This window comes from Sminthopsis crassicaudata, chromosome X (assembly GCF_048593235.1).
Source record: "Sminthopsis crassicaudata isolate SCR6 chromosome X, ASM4859323v1, whole genome shotgun sequence".
NCBI lineage: Eukaryota > Metazoa > Chordata > Mammalia > Dasyuromorphia > Dasyuridae > Sminthopsis > Sminthopsis crassicaudata.
The window spans coordinates 70357316-70372755 of NC_133623.1; the positions used below are offsets into that span (position 1 = coordinate 70357316).

Genomic DNA, 15440 nt, shown 5'->3' on the forward strand with positions numbered 1-15440 from the left:
AATTTTTATTACATACCCCAAAAAGCTGTAGCAAAAACAAAATCATTACTTCTTGGGGAAAACACCTTTGCATCAAACTTCTGATAAAAATCCACTATCATAAAATATTGATGCAAATATATAAGTAGATAAATATATAATATAATTTATAAATATAATAAATGTATAAATATATTTAATATAATATAATTTATAAATAGATAATATATTCCCTATTGGTCATCAAAAGAGATAAACAGTTTAACAGAAGAAATGCAAACTACCAGCTAGCATATTAAAAAAAAATGCTACAGATCACTAATAAGAAAAACAATAGAAAACTGTTGGGAGCTGTGATAAAGAAGTAACTAGATTGTTCATACACTATTGGATCCTACACTCGAAGGAGGTCAAAAACAGAGGGAAGGGGACACTTGGGTGGTGCTGCAGTGGATAGCACACCAATCCTGGAATCAGGAGGACCTAAGTTCAAATCCAGCTTCAAACACTATGTGACTCTGAGCTTAACCTTGATTACCTCCAAAAAACAGAGTGAAAGGCATATTATACATGCACACACACACACACACACACACACACACACACACACACACACACACAGAGTCATGCTAACCTTTTTTTGTAGCAGTCAAAAAAAGTGGGTATTCATTATTTGAGGAATGAATTAACAAACTCTGGTATTTGTGTTGTAAGAAATGACAAAATTCAAAGAAACTTTGGGAAGCTTTGTTTGAATTAAGGCAAAGGAAAGTAAGCAAAACTCTGAGAACAATAAGCACACTGACCATAATAATGGAGAGAAAAACAACTGGGACTTCAGAATTCAGATCAGTGTGATCACTAACCCAATACTGACCCTGGAGGACTGATGATGAACAGTGTTCTTTCTGGCTGGAGAGGTGAGAGACTCCAAAGACATACCTGGTCAGTGTGTCATTTGGGGGATGAGTAGATGTAGGAAATATAGTGATGATTTTTCAAAGGAAAAAAAACATTTTTAAAGATAATGAATATCTCTACATTCGCTCTAGGAAACTGGACCTGATGGAGACAGCTGTGCTGTGTGCATTGAAATATTTAGACCCAATGATATCGTGCGCATATTAACATGCAAGTAAGTCTGATTTTCTTTTGTATCCTGGATAATGATTCTTGGACTCTACATATACTCAAAGGGTGGATGAGGGGAGGAAGAAGAAGAAAGGGTACTTATATAAAATGCACCCCCAGAGCAGCATTCTAGTTAACAAAAACTACCAAGGGAATGCCCTTCAGTTGGAGAATTACTGGGAGAAAACCAAGCAATTCTATGATATACAAATGGACCAGAATATTTTTATGCAGTAAGAAATGGCAAATATGAGAAATTCTGATTTGTGGGATTAGTTGGATAAGCCAATGTGTAGGGAAGTAAGCAGAATTATTACCATATACATGATGACTACAGTAATGGACAGGAAAAGATCCCTAAGGGGAAGTTGGACTCTGAGTAATTAAAAGGTCAATAAAAGCTTAGCAGAGAATCAGATGGAAGTTTGCCTCCTTGTGGCAGAGAGGCAGGGTCAGAATGGAGTCAAGTGTGTTAGGGCTTACTTGTTTGGCTTTATTACAAGAGAGGGTTCAATATGGGGGAAGGTAAGGTGTCTGTGATACCAAAAAAAAAAAGTCATCAATAAAATAATGTGTTTTTTTTTTTTTAATGAAACACAAGGGGATTTTTAAAGAAAAAGAATAATTGGAATTGGGGGAAAAACTTTTATCAAGGCTTTCAGGAAATATAAATATTCAAAACATTGTGTTTTTCTATTATTCTTTTTTTTAATTCTTTTTTATTTAATAGTTTTTATTTACCAGACATATGCATGGGTAATTTTATAGCATTGACAATTGCCAAACCTTTGGTTCTAATTTTCCCCCTCCTTCCCCCCCCACCCAGATGGCAGGTTGACCAATCCATGTTACATATGTTAAAGTCTCTATTATTCTTTAAATGTAAATATGTTAAATTTTCTTCATGTTTGTCATCACTTTTATATAGTTTCATTCACCTAAGAGTGCCATGTTTAACAAAATCAGAGTCTCTGGTTAGTTGCCCCTCTCCTCCATTTATAATTCTGTCATTAAAAAAATATTTCTGGGGGCAGCTAGGTGGCGCAATGGATAGAGCATCAGCCTTGAATTCAGGAGAACCCGAGTTCAAATCTGGTCTCAGACACTTAACACTTCCTAGCTATGTGACCCTGGGCAAGTCACTTAACCCCAGCCTCAGAGAGGAAAAAAAAATTTCTTTAACCTAGGAGTTATTAACCTTTTTTGTGTGTCTTGTATCCCTTTGGCAGCCACGGGGAAACCTAAGGATCCCTTATCAAAATGATGATTTTAAATGCATAAGATACAGCAGATGAAAAAGGAGACTAAACATATTGAAATACTACTCTCTATCTGTATTATAAATTATATTCTATTTTTAAGGACAGTTTGCAACATTCATTTTTATAAGACTTTGAATTCCAGATTTTTCTCCCTCCCCCTTCTCCTAGATGGCAAGCAATCTGCTATAGGCCATACATGCACAATTACGTTAAACATTATTATATTGGTCATGTTGTGAAAGAAGAAAAAGAACAAAAGGGGGAAATCATACACACGCACACACACACAAAACAAAAAGAAAGTGAATCTGCTTCAATCTGCATTCAGACTCTATCGTTTTTCCTCTGGCTATGGATGGCATTTTCCATCATGAATCTTTTGGAATATATATTAATTAAAGTTCACAGACCCCAAGTTAGCCTAACTTTTCTACCTTGGAAAATATGCTAATAAGCAGAAAAAAAATTCTAAGTACAAACGTCAGTATGATAATATATAGCACTCTTAGGTTTGCAAAGCACTTTACAACTATTCACTTATTTGATCCTCACAATAACCCTGTGAGGTAGGTGCTACTATTGTCCCTGTTTCACAGATGAAGAAACTGAGGCAGACAGGTAAAGTGAGTTGGCTAAGCTCACACAGCCAGAGGCAGGATCTGGGTTACAGTCTTCATGACTACAGATCCAGCACTCTATGGTGCCATCTAGCCACTTCTATTATTCATATAATATACTCTGAACTGACTTGGCATTATCAAGGAAAGATTTGTACTTCTTGATAGCTTTGAGGACACTTTATTTTAGCTTACTTTTCTGAATAGGATTAGAAAAGCAAGCTAAAATAAACAGTTGCCAAAAGCATAGGCCCTTAAAGGTTTTATTATCTAAGAGGTGTGATGATGCTCTACTTTACAACTAGGGAATGTTGGGCCCAGTTACCTTGAACAAAGTAGCTCAGGGTTACCCTTTTGGCTTAATTGGGGGTGAACAACTCCTTGTAAAACTATAGTGAAGAGATTTTTAATGCAGAATTTAGAGGAAATTTCCCCAGTTTACATGTACTTCTCTTTTTTTTTTTCTTTTTCTTTTTTTTTTCCTGAGGCTGGGGTTAAGTGACTTGCCCAGGGTCACACAGCTAGGAAGTGTTAAGTGTCTGAGGCCACATTTGAACTCAGGTCCTCCTGACTTCAGGGCTGCTGCTCTATCCTCTGAGCCACCTAGTTGCCCCCACATGTACTTCTCTGTAGATAATAATGCAATGACAGATCACATTCTTGCATTAGAGATTTTATATAAAAGGAGAAAATGGCGGGGTAGGGGACTACACAACAAAGAAAATTCTAATGCAAGTTAGTTTGGATATTTAGTGACAGATAGAGGCCAGGTGCTTCTGAGTTTGGGCAAATGGCAATTCAATGATGAGCTGTTTCTTTTTATCGTGTAGCCATCTTTTCCACAAGACCTGTATTGACCCTTGGCTCTTGGAACACCGAACTTGCCCCATGTGCAAATGTGATATCCTTAAAGCTTTGGGGGTTGAGGTAAGTGAATCTTCTATTTTGCATGCCAAGGAAGTGAAGACATTTGCCACAAATGTACTTGGACTGCAAAGAAAATACTGTCTGTATTCTTTGCCTGTTTTGAATATTCGATTTAGGCTGTTTATCTTCGAGCAAACGGTAAAAATCTTGAAAGCATAAAGAAAAAAAAAATCCCTGCTCACTTTTTCTCCTCCCTCCCTCAGGGAACATGTGCTTTAGTGAAAATGTGTAGCATTTTCTTGGCGACCTGAGAGAGTGGGGGCAGCCAAGTAGGTGGGCCCCCAGCTTGCAGAAAGATCTGAAGCAAGGTTCTAACCATTACTCTCTCACAAACCAGCTTGGCTAATTTACCATCCAATCCAATTTTATGTCTTCTTTCTTCCCCTCTGTGGATTCAATTTTCTGGTTGATTATAGTGTGTTTAGAAGTCTGTCATTCAAAGAATAAAGAAAAGATAATGATGATCATTTGTACCCAACTACATGAAGTCTAAGTTTTTTTTTTTCTCTAATGTTTGCATGCTCTCTGAAGGCTGATGTAGAAGCGGGAACTGTGTCGTTCCAAACCGCTGGATCTAACCCTAACATCAATGGATCACCAGAATCTTATTCCCCTCATGAAGAGGATAGCCACAGCGAGACAGCCTCTTCTGGGTATGCTTCGGTCCAAGGTGCAGATGAGCCACCCATGGAGGAGCGTGCTCAGTCCCAGAGCAAGTATTAATTCGGGTTCCTTCTCAAGCATCAGAGAACCCCCTTCCCCCAAAGCAACTCACTCTTTACTGCATATGCTGCCCACTAACCCCTGCTTTATGGGCGCATGCCATAATTTTTTTTTTATTAGAGAGTGGCCTAATGTAAACCACCCACTTCCAGCCATCTCTACACACATGTACACAACTTGCACACATACACACTTTCCCACATTCACACACAGACACACACAGACACCCCCAATCTAGAACTATATGAAATTAATTGAAGACAATTGAAAGATCAGTATTTCCGCCATCACTGCAATATCTTGGGTTTATTTCCATGGTGATAAATTAGGCTTTCACAGTACTCTCTCCCTAATTTGGACCTTCCAAAAAAAAAAAAAAATCTGTGGAAACAAGGATTATTATCTCCTTTTTCAAAATGAGACAACAGCGGCCCAGGGAAGCTAAGTGACTTGCTCTTGGTCCGACAGCTCCTCGGTGGCAGTCTCGAACCCTGGTCTTTTGACTCTTAAGTAAAATGTTGTTTCTCTTGCATTGAAATGCCAAAGGAATTATTTATTATGAGGTTGCTCTATATGAGAAGACCTGCCTTTTGATGTGTTTAAATGTTGGTTTACAAGTCATTAACTGTGTGCAAGAGAAACTTGTACAGAGAAACTTTAACATTAACTTACAGGCATTTATTAAGCAGCTGTTAGGTGCCAGGCACTGTGTTTGATGCTGGAGATACAAAGATGAAATCAGACGCTGTCCATGCTCTCAGTTAATCAATCGGGAAACATTTATTAAGTGCCTTCCATTTTCCAGGCACTGTGTTTGACGCTGAGAGTACAAAGATGAAATCAGATCCAGTCCACGTCTCCAATCAGTCAACAAGCATTTATTAAGTACCTACTATGTTCCAGGCACTTTACTAGGTGTTGGAGATGCAAGGACAATGAATATAATCATTCCTACTTTCAAGAACTTACGCCCTAATGGGCAGGCATGTTATCAAACAAACTGGCCCTTCATTGGGCCTCTACTAAAAGCCTGACCAGCTCAAGAGGACCTTCTGGAGGTAGGACTCTGCTGTCAGAACCTTCAGTAGGCCATAATAATGGATTGTGTAGGTCTTTACCAAAAGCCTCGAATTATTCAAATTAACCTGGTCGTCTCTTGGAATTCTGAGACAAAATAGCTACTGGAAATTGAATAAGATGACATTTCTTAATCTTGGATTTAAAAAACAAAACAACAAGCGTTATAAGACCATGAGCTTTCCCACTAATATAAATCTTTGGCCCTCCTATAAGTATCGGTAGCTTCTTCGAAGGGCCATAGAGAAATTGGCTTGGAATCTATTGATATTTTGTTTGGAAATACTATCCTGGGAGAGAGTGCATTTCTACTCCATCTAACTCTGTCCCAGCACGAGAAAAGTTTTGATGATTGCTCTGGAGAATTCTGATAAAAGAAGTGGTGTTTCCCACCAAAGGAAATTGCGCACCCCCAAGGATTGTTTGATTTCCCAACTTGGGAGCGTGGCTGACATAAAAAAGAGGACACAGAGAAACAAAATTGGTCAAGGCTGGGCGATTCCATTGATTGATATTTTATAAGCTCAAAATGCTATTTAATCAGTCAATATATATTTTTAAAATATGTTTTCATTGAAACTAAGAGAGGGGATGGAAATGTCTGGGACTGGACCTGTGATTTCATTGGCATACAAACATATGATGAGGTAACTCCTTTTACCAATGCAGGTTGGCGCCCTGTGAGCAATTTACAGTCTTGGAGATTTTCCAGGATACTGAGTGAACTTGTCCAGAGTCACTTGAACCCATGTTTCTGGACTCTGAGATTCTCTCTCTGTCTACTATGCCATCTTGTCTCTCACTGAAACTCTAATTGAGATTTTTTTTTTCCAGCGGATGGTAATGAATTGTTTTGCCTCCACTTCTTTCATCATTGTTATTTCATTTTGACTGTCTTATAGAGAAGATCAGATTTACATGAAGGAGATGCAGAGAGCAAAGGAGTGGGGAGGAACATCTGCTTGGTGTAGATTTGGTATAAACAGTTGTTGGCCTTCTGAATCTCCAGTTTGGGGGCCTGGCATCTAATCTACTCCTGTTGTGGTCATCCAGTTTGTGGAATTTGCTTTCCATATGCTATTGGTCTCATGGATGGTCATTCAACAAGTAGTTGCCCCTGCTGTGAGCCATAGTAGTTGGCCTCTTGAGAGAATACAGAAAAAAATGGTACAGCCTTTGACTTTGCAAAGTTACGGTCTAGGCAGAAAAGCATTTGCAAAATAAGAGAAGAACAAAAACCCAAACCAAAAGATCATACACATTGCTACTGCGGCAATATGGAAGAGGGAAGCAAGGCACAGTGTGACATGCCCTGTTTTGGGGGACACTAGATTTCCAGGAGAGCTAGATAGAAACCTGTGGCTAGAGTGGAGTGATGAGCCGCTCACAAGAATATGATTCTGAAAATAGGGAGTTAGTTTTCAGGAAATTGTCTAAATGCACTGGGGACTCCTTGGCCAAATTTTGAGTTTGAAAAGGCTGTATATGGAAACAAGGGCGGATACAAAAGATGAAAGGAAAAGGTCAAGGCCTGGTACCTGTAAGAACTGTGTCAAAATTAGTTGAGCTCAAAGTGATCTCAACTGCAGGAAATGCTTAAGATGTCGAGACTTTAAAACTCTCAGGAAAAAAAGAAGAGAATTACCTCTCTGTTAGGACCTCTGCTAAGGGAGAGAGATGATGGCAGAAAGAAAGCAAAACCGCCCAAACCTGGCCTTACTTCTATGTTTTTGACCAAGAATACTCAGACTAGACTTGACAGAACAAGATGGCGCATCCTGGGTTAAGACCCAGTTATTGAGAGAGTACCCAGTTGCCATGGATGAGTTCAAGTCACAAGGTCCAGTCAGACTACATCAGGTTATTGATTTGGACTTGGAAGGTCATCTAGATCCTCAATTTAGAGATGAGGAAACTGCAGTCAAGAGATGTGTAGTGACATGATCAAGGCCACAAGGGTGGCCCAAGTGGGGTTTGAACCCAGGACCTTGGCTCTGAATCTAGCACTGCCCAAAATACTGAAAGAACTGGTTGATATGATCTGTTGTCTGAGGTCCTGGGTTCAGTGATCTTTGAAAGAGCATGGAGAACCAAAGAGGTACTATAGGACTGGAAAACAAATGCCTCAGTCTTCAGAATAAAGGTAAGAGCCCAGGGAGATTGACTTTGGTTCCTGGCAAAGTTCTAGAACATACTTAAGAAATGGTTTTTGAATGTCTAGAAAAAGAAAATTGTGATCATGGAGAGTCAAAATGACTTTATCCAGAACAGGTCTTGCAAGACTAACCATATTTCCTTTTTTAACAGGGTTACTATAAGACTGGAAAGTCAGTGGAATGCTATGGACCGAGGGTTTCTTAACTTTTGGGGGTCCCAGGCCCCTTTACCAAGCCTATGCACTCCTTTTTAGAATCAAGTTTTAAAATGCCTAGAATAAAATACAAAGATTTGCCAAGAAAACCAATTACACTGAAATAACAGTCATCAAATTCTAATTGAAAAAAATCTACAAGTTCATGAACCCCAAGTTAGGAACCCCTGCTATCAACTTCATTTACCTAGATTTTAGCAAAGTGTCTCATTATGATCTCATGAACACAAAGGAGAGAGCGGAGAAGAAAAATTCTGTACTCTATATTTTAGCCAAAGCTTCTCAGAGACAATTTGTCACGTGTCTGTCTTCTTAGAGGGTGATCCCTTTTTGGAAGATTTCCTCTTGCTAATTGGAGTGCTCTCTGACCCAAGCCGTGGCCACTTATATTTTACAATCATGAAAGAAAACATAAAATCATACCATAACAAGAGTATTTAGTTTGGAGAGGTTTTTATCTCCCCGACCAATTATTTTAACTACTCTCTCAATCTGGTCAAAGGTATAGAAAGCGATGACTCTCTTAGTTGGAATAAAGCAGGAGCCATTTTCACTCTTAGTTGAGCCACAAGACTAATAAGATTTATTTCAGGGAAAGTCTTCTATTCCAGAAAGACTAATCGGGTCTCTGAGGTGAGTCCAAGGATCCAGGGCACTGCCATCCTATTTTTTAACAAATATTTTATAACACAACAAAGACCTGGCTAGTATATACTTCCACGGGATACAGGTGGGCATTTGGCTCCACCCAAAGAGCAGTTGTCACTGACTTGATATCGACTTGGCGATGAGCTCTTGAGTAGAGTATCCCGAGATCTGGGCTCAAGCCTGAGTTCTTTATATTTTTATTAAGGACTTAGATGAAAGGCTAGATCAAAGTCAGAATCCAAAATGATCATGACAGGAAATTGAATGAGATGAAATTTCTTAATCTTGGATTTAAAAAACAAAACAATTGTATGAGCATAATATACGGACAGCAGAATGATATTTTTAAGCATAAATCTGACCACGTCATATCCTTACTCTGTAAATTCCCACGACACTCTGTTGCCACGAATCTAAAATACTTTGTCATTTTGTTTTTAAAAAGCCCTCTGCGAGCTGGCCCCAGACTCTTTTCCAACCTTGCTATATTGCTCCTCTTCCCTGCCCACTTCCCATGAACTAGCCAAATTAGCCTTCTTTCTGTTCCTCACTCCAGACATTCTGTCTCCCATCTCCATGCTTTGCAATGACCATTATCCACGCTTGTGATACACAACCACACAGTCTCCTCACTGTTGTCTTATAAAATCTTCTAGGCCTTCGTGACCCAGTTCATACCCACCCTCTACCTGAAGCTTTTCCTGATCCCTTCCAACTGCTGTGACTCACCTTCCCCTAAGTCCCTTGAATTTATTTTGCATATATTCATTGTGTCTATATTTACATATGTGTGTGTGTGTTGTTTCCCCTTCTAGTATGAAAGCTCCAAAGGGGGCAGGGATTGTTTCATTTTTTAATGTGTATCTCCAGCGCTTAGCACAGTGTCTAACACACAGTAGATCTTAATAAATGTTTGTTGATTGATCTGACGTCAAAGAAGGCATGGCTATACAGCCATTCCTCCGAGAAAGATCTGGAGGTTTAGTGTAATCATGGACCACCAGAAGAGGGATACGATTCAGGATGAGGGGAGGTAATTAGTAGTCTCCCTGCTGTGTGGCCTGATCAGACCACATCTCGAACAGTAGGTTCAGTCCTAAGCCATGCCATTTTGAGAAGGGCATGGAGAATATGGAGAGCGTCTTGAGTGGGGCAACCAGGATGGGAAAGGGCCTCAAGTTTGATGCCATATGCATCAGGTGGAGGAACTAGGACGATTTAACATGGAAAAGAGGAGACCTATGATGGGGAGGGAGAGGATAAGAGGAACAATGGCTGACTTCAAGTATTTGGGTGAGTTGTAGAGGCAAATCTAGGCTAAACTAATCTAGGAAGAAAAATTTGCTAATCATTTAGAGCCATCCAAAAGTGGAATGGGGAAGGCCTAAGTTCCACAGAATCCTAAATCTAGAGCTGGAAGGACTCCAGAAGTCAACTAGTTCAAAATCCTATTTTATAGAAGAGGCCCAGGGAGAGGAAGACACTTGTCTTAATAAGTAAATGAAGTAAAGAGAAATAAGTAATAATAAGTGAATAGTCAATAAATAAGTCAAAATTTGAATTCAGGGCTTCAAATTTGGTGTTCTTTTTTGGTACTTTTATAACCAGAACTCTTTTTTTTAAAGTACAGGTCAGACTAAATGATCTCTGAATTTCCTTATATAGCACCTAGGGCATCATCTTCCTCTCAGTACAGGTTCTAGCTCTCCCAGGGTCAAGGTTCTTCAACTCCATGAGCTCCCACCCACTTATTTACTTCGAATAGTCTTCTAGAGAACACAAGTAGTTCAACGCAAAGACACATCATGAAATGGCATAGTAAGAAATATAGCAGTGACATACCTCCCACAATATACATACAACCTCAGGGAGAAGGGCGGCATATGCGTGGAGGGGCTCAGCACTGGCAGAAGGGTAATGCAGATCTCTCATGCTTCAGGGCTGGGGATTAAAATCCAGGGGCTTCCCTTGGTCCTGCTTCTTATTGATCTCTGCTGGATATGTAGCCTCTAATAAATCTTCTTCTGCCTGGATTCTGCCAGCATGTGGCTGTGCTGCTTTTTTGCTTCGAGCTTCAGTTCAAGTTTTTTACGATAGGCTTCTCTTTGCTGTGCTCTCTTAATTGAAAGCCAGGGGAAATATGTATACACACACATACTTACACACACACATATATATATATAAATAAATATATATATATATATATATATATATATATATATATATATATATATATATATATATATATATATATATGACACGTATAAAATATAAATATATATATATATTATGTGTATAAAATATAAATATATATAACATGTATAAAATATAAATATAAATATGTATTACATGTATAAAATATATATATATATGTGTATATGTGTGTATATATATATATACCTCTTTTAGTAAAGTAGCCAGTTGGGTCTTAGATCAGCAGAAGTCCTAAGGGGAAAAAATACCTTTCTTACCTCTTTTTCCTTTCCAGATCTCAGATCCTGGTACCCAGCTCTTTAGAACAAAGAATGAGATAGTTCTAACTAAGGAGCTATTGCCCTCAGACTCAAGTATATCTTCAGATGAACTTTACCCTTGCTAAGGCTTTGTTGTAGCTGGTGTTTAGCATGTTGTGTTTTTCTTCATTTTCATCTCCGAAGGCTAGGCTCTATCCCTGTTCTTTATCCACATAAAGGGTATTAACCTAATAATTAACAAACAAGCTCTGGGGTTCCTGGCTGCCCAGCTTTCTAACTCCAAGCTCCCCTTCCCCATCAATCAACAAGCATTTATTTGTTATCATCTATTTATTGTCTTCCATGTAGATGTTTCATGGTACCCTCATGATGTGAGGAGAAAGCGAGGAAGGCCTCCAGCGTTGGGTGGACCCCTTGTGGCGAACTTTTGGGAGTACCTGGACCGAGTCTCTCAGGATGGGCAGGCATGGGTGGCTTGTGATCATGAAGGGATCACAAGATCCATTTGAATATGTAGATGAGTCGGAGGGAAAAAGGTCCCAAGAGACAAAACTAAGCCCATGGGGCAAGATCGTGGTCTCTTCCACCTGCCTTATCACCCTCCTAGCCCTTCAAATGTAGTTACTGCCAGCCAGGCCAGCAAAGCCTTTGAGCTCACCCTTAAACTGCCACCTCTTAAGATTGGGATTCGGTGAGTAAGGGAATGATCAGAATGAGGTAGATTATTCATGTAAAGCTTCTTAAAAGTGCTTGTTCTATTTGAGCTTAGATCAGGAAAGAAGGAAAAGGGGGGGAACGCCTTGCTAGAGTATGGCATCGGATTGCCCAGAGCCAGTCTCTAGCATAAAATTCAAACTGGGCCTGGCATCTAAAGCCATCCTCAAATCTGATCCCCACCTAATTTTTCCAATCTTATTTCTTATTATTCTTGATTTAATTTGGTACAGTCTCCAGTCAATTAAATCAACAAGTATTGATTAAGCACTTACTATGGGCCAGGCTCTGTGCTAAGCACTTGGGATACGAAAAAAAAGGCAAAAATATGGTGTCTGCCCTCAAGGATCTTACATTCTCACGGGGGAGACAGAATACAAATAATGACGTACATACTGTGGAAATGGACGGTATTCTCTGAGCTCTAGCAGTGGGGAGAACCAGTAATGGCCTCCTGTAGAAGGTGAGATGGGCTGGATTTTAAAGGAAGTCAAGGAAGTTAGGAGTCAGAGATGAGGAGGGAGAGCATTTCTGACATGCAAATGCCCAGAGGTGGGGGATGGAATTTCATGTGTGAGGAGCAGCAAGTAGGCTGATGAGGCTAGATCATGAGATCCATCCATGGAGGGAAAGAAAGGGTAGGAAGAAGTTAGGTTACTTTAAATGTCCTGAAACTCCCAGCTGTTTCTCAGATATTTATGCCACTCATATCTTGGTGCCTTCACGCAAGTTTTATCTTAGGCCTGAATCCATTCTCTTCTCAGATATACCTTTTAGCATCCTTCAAGGCTCACCTCAGGTGCCACTTCCTCCACTGGGTCTTCCCAGATCCCTTTACAACCCTTTAGCCCACCCCTAGTTGTTAAGAAACTTTCCTCAGAAGACTATTTACTTGCCTCTGTGAGTATTGGCTGGATCTTCAGGTACCTACGTTAGGTCTGGATACCACGTAAGGACTTTGAGGACATGGCCTCCAGGTACCATGTAAGGTCTTTGAGGGCATGGCCTGCTTCCTTTTTTTGGTTCTATGCGCAATGCTTTGCTCAACATTTGAGTTGAATTTGGGAAAAGGAACTACTTAACCTGTGGGGTATTTCTTGGCTGCATCTAACTATGACACAGTCCTAAACTTTCTATTTCTTTTCAAAGATGATCATCTGCGTCTAGTCAACCACGACGCAAGTTCTGTGGCAGTGGATGTCCTTCCCCAGCTTGACAACCCCGCATTTGAAGCAGATGAGCCTTCTGTTCGTGAGGCTTCCATTCATCAAATTAAGTTCTGAAATGTATATCAGTGGAAAATTGGAACCTTTGGTTAAAGATAGAATTGCCAACCAGAGTACATTTTGCTATGAATGACCTGGTTTAACATAACAGCAGGGATACTGGAAATGTTAAGATTATTTAATAGATCACGCTTAAATGGCTCATAATATTTAACCTATTAAGCTATCTCATTTTCCACCAGCTCATGTTAACACTTCATAGGTAAGATTCCTCTCAACAGTTTGTGATGGAGATTTTTCGGTGTTCAGGAGAGCTTTGTAAAGGATTGTTTTTGCATCAGTGACAATTTTCTTAGGGGGAAAGTTGGCGTTTCACTATGGAGCAGCTAAAATTACATACATAGCTCACGGTAGCCCCTTAAATTTTAAAAACAATCCATCGGAGACTATAAAGACATCAATGTTTCTCCAAATGATCCTATTGATCTGATCTTAAAATCATTACAAGCATTAGATAAATAACTACTTAATGAAATGCCTGCTTTGGCCACATTAAATTCATAGCCACGGAAATTGATTAACTTTCAAATTCAAGTTCGATCCCCATTTAGTGATTCCTGGTTCTCGAAAGCAGGATAAACAGAAATTCAAAAGTTATCTGTTATCAGATAGAGATGAACTCAGTGATCGAATCTGGAAGAATCTGGCATATTATTTACTAGTCAAAAATCTGACTAAAAGTCTCTTCAGAAAAAAATCTAATCCAATTTTACAAGCATTCAATTCACATACTGTGTCCCCATCCCAAACCTGACTTAGGAGATCTCTTAAAAGCACACTACATAAATTGGCACAAAATGTTAAATATGAATGTGGGAGAGTAAGACAGTCCAGCTGGCAGAATAATTTTAGTCCGCAAGAACGAGTCTACAAGATGGCTTGTGGAGAGAGTGATTCTTGGAGGTGGTGACATTCAATTTGACTTCACGGAGTTGCAAGATTGAAACCAAAATTCTTTAGTGTAGCTATAAGCTTGTTAGATACATTTTCTTGGAGTTTGAGGGAGAATGGAGAGGATGCCAGGTGCCTTAATATAAAGTTTGCTTCATCCACCAAAGCTAACTAGTGAGACTTTAAAATGCACTTTATTTTTATTCTCTGTGGCTTAACTTTTACTTTAGAATGTTCCGCTTGTTTTTTAACCCCAGTACTGACGCTTGCAGAATTTCACCGACTAACGTATTTTGTTCAATGTGTTTGATATTAATGAAATCATCACATTCTAACTTGATATTGTGATTGAAGTACTGTAAATACATTCATGATTTGTATTCACTTTCTTGGATACTAATGTAAATAAGATAATAAAAGTCATAGCATATTAAGTGTTTGTGCTTTCATTGGAACACGTAATCCTGTCGTAAAATTCACATTATATTAATCATGTGGGGTTGGAAGATGTCAGATCTCTCTATACATCACAAGATATGAGATTTTAATTTCTATTGAAATCCCTGGAGATAATTAAAATGGAATCAGAGATCTAAATTTGAAAGAGACCTCAGAGGCCATTTAGTCCAACAATGGCGGAAACAGAGGCCCAGGATGGGAAATGACTTATGCAAGGTGACACAGATATACATGGTAGAACAGGAATTCAAAACCAGATTATCTGACTCCAACCCTAGCATCCTAGAGGGTCCTAGGTATGTGTTTGTGGTAAGAGACAAGAATCTCTAATGGGGGCATCTAGCTGGCACTGCAGTGGATAGAACCCTGGAGGCAGGAGGACCTGAGTTCAAATCCAGTCACGGACATGTAACACTACTTGAGTGACACTGGACGAATCATTTAACCCCAATTGCCTTCCCCTCCCCAAAAAGAAGGAGAATCTCCTAATGGATTTTGTTAGGGGATTTACACTTTAAGGAACCACATTCCCCAAGAAAAGCTTGTACATCTCAGGAAATCATCCCACCCCAAAATCAGAAACATGAACTGCCAACACTTAAGAGTGGTGGGGAGAACAAAGAATCAGGGATCGGAGGTGGGGTAAGGGTGGGAACCCATTTCCATCTGGCATTACCCCCCACATGAAGTGCTCTTTTTTAGAGTAAAACACACAAAAAATTAGGACAAGTGGGGATAAACCCTCCAGATTGTTACTGAGAATTCTGAAGTGATAGTGATTTTTTTCACAACTGTTTCTGTGAGCTTCGTGATTATATGGCCAGAAACTCTTTGGACGATTCACAAGTACAAATGAAATCAGTGAATTTTTTCATATGTAA

At 39.4% G+C, this 15440-nt stretch overlaps 1 protein-coding gene across 5 annotated transcripts in view; it reads left to right on the plus strand.

Moving 5' to 3' along the window:
* RNF128 (ring finger protein 128) overlaps positions 1-14535 on the plus strand; it is a 124775-nt gene extending 110240 nt beyond the window's left edge. For 2 of the 5 annotated variants that reach the window (XM_074277960.1, XM_074277965.1), the window contains exons 4-7: positions 1032-1114; positions 3820-3916; positions 4448-4628; positions 13073-14535. In XM_074277960.1, the coding sequence (XP_074134061.1) occupies positions 1032-1114; positions 3820-3916; positions 4448-4628; positions 13073-13206 (495 nt within the window). In that variant the 3' untranslated portion in view covers positions 13207-14535. Of the gene's footprint in view, positions 1-1031; positions 1115-3819; positions 3917-4447; positions 4633-13072 lie in introns of all 5 variants that reach the window. The other 3 variants (XM_074277963.1, XM_074277961.1, XM_074277962.1) reach the window with 2 other exon arrangements.
* The last annotated feature ends 905 nt before the right edge of the window (positions 14536-15440 follow it).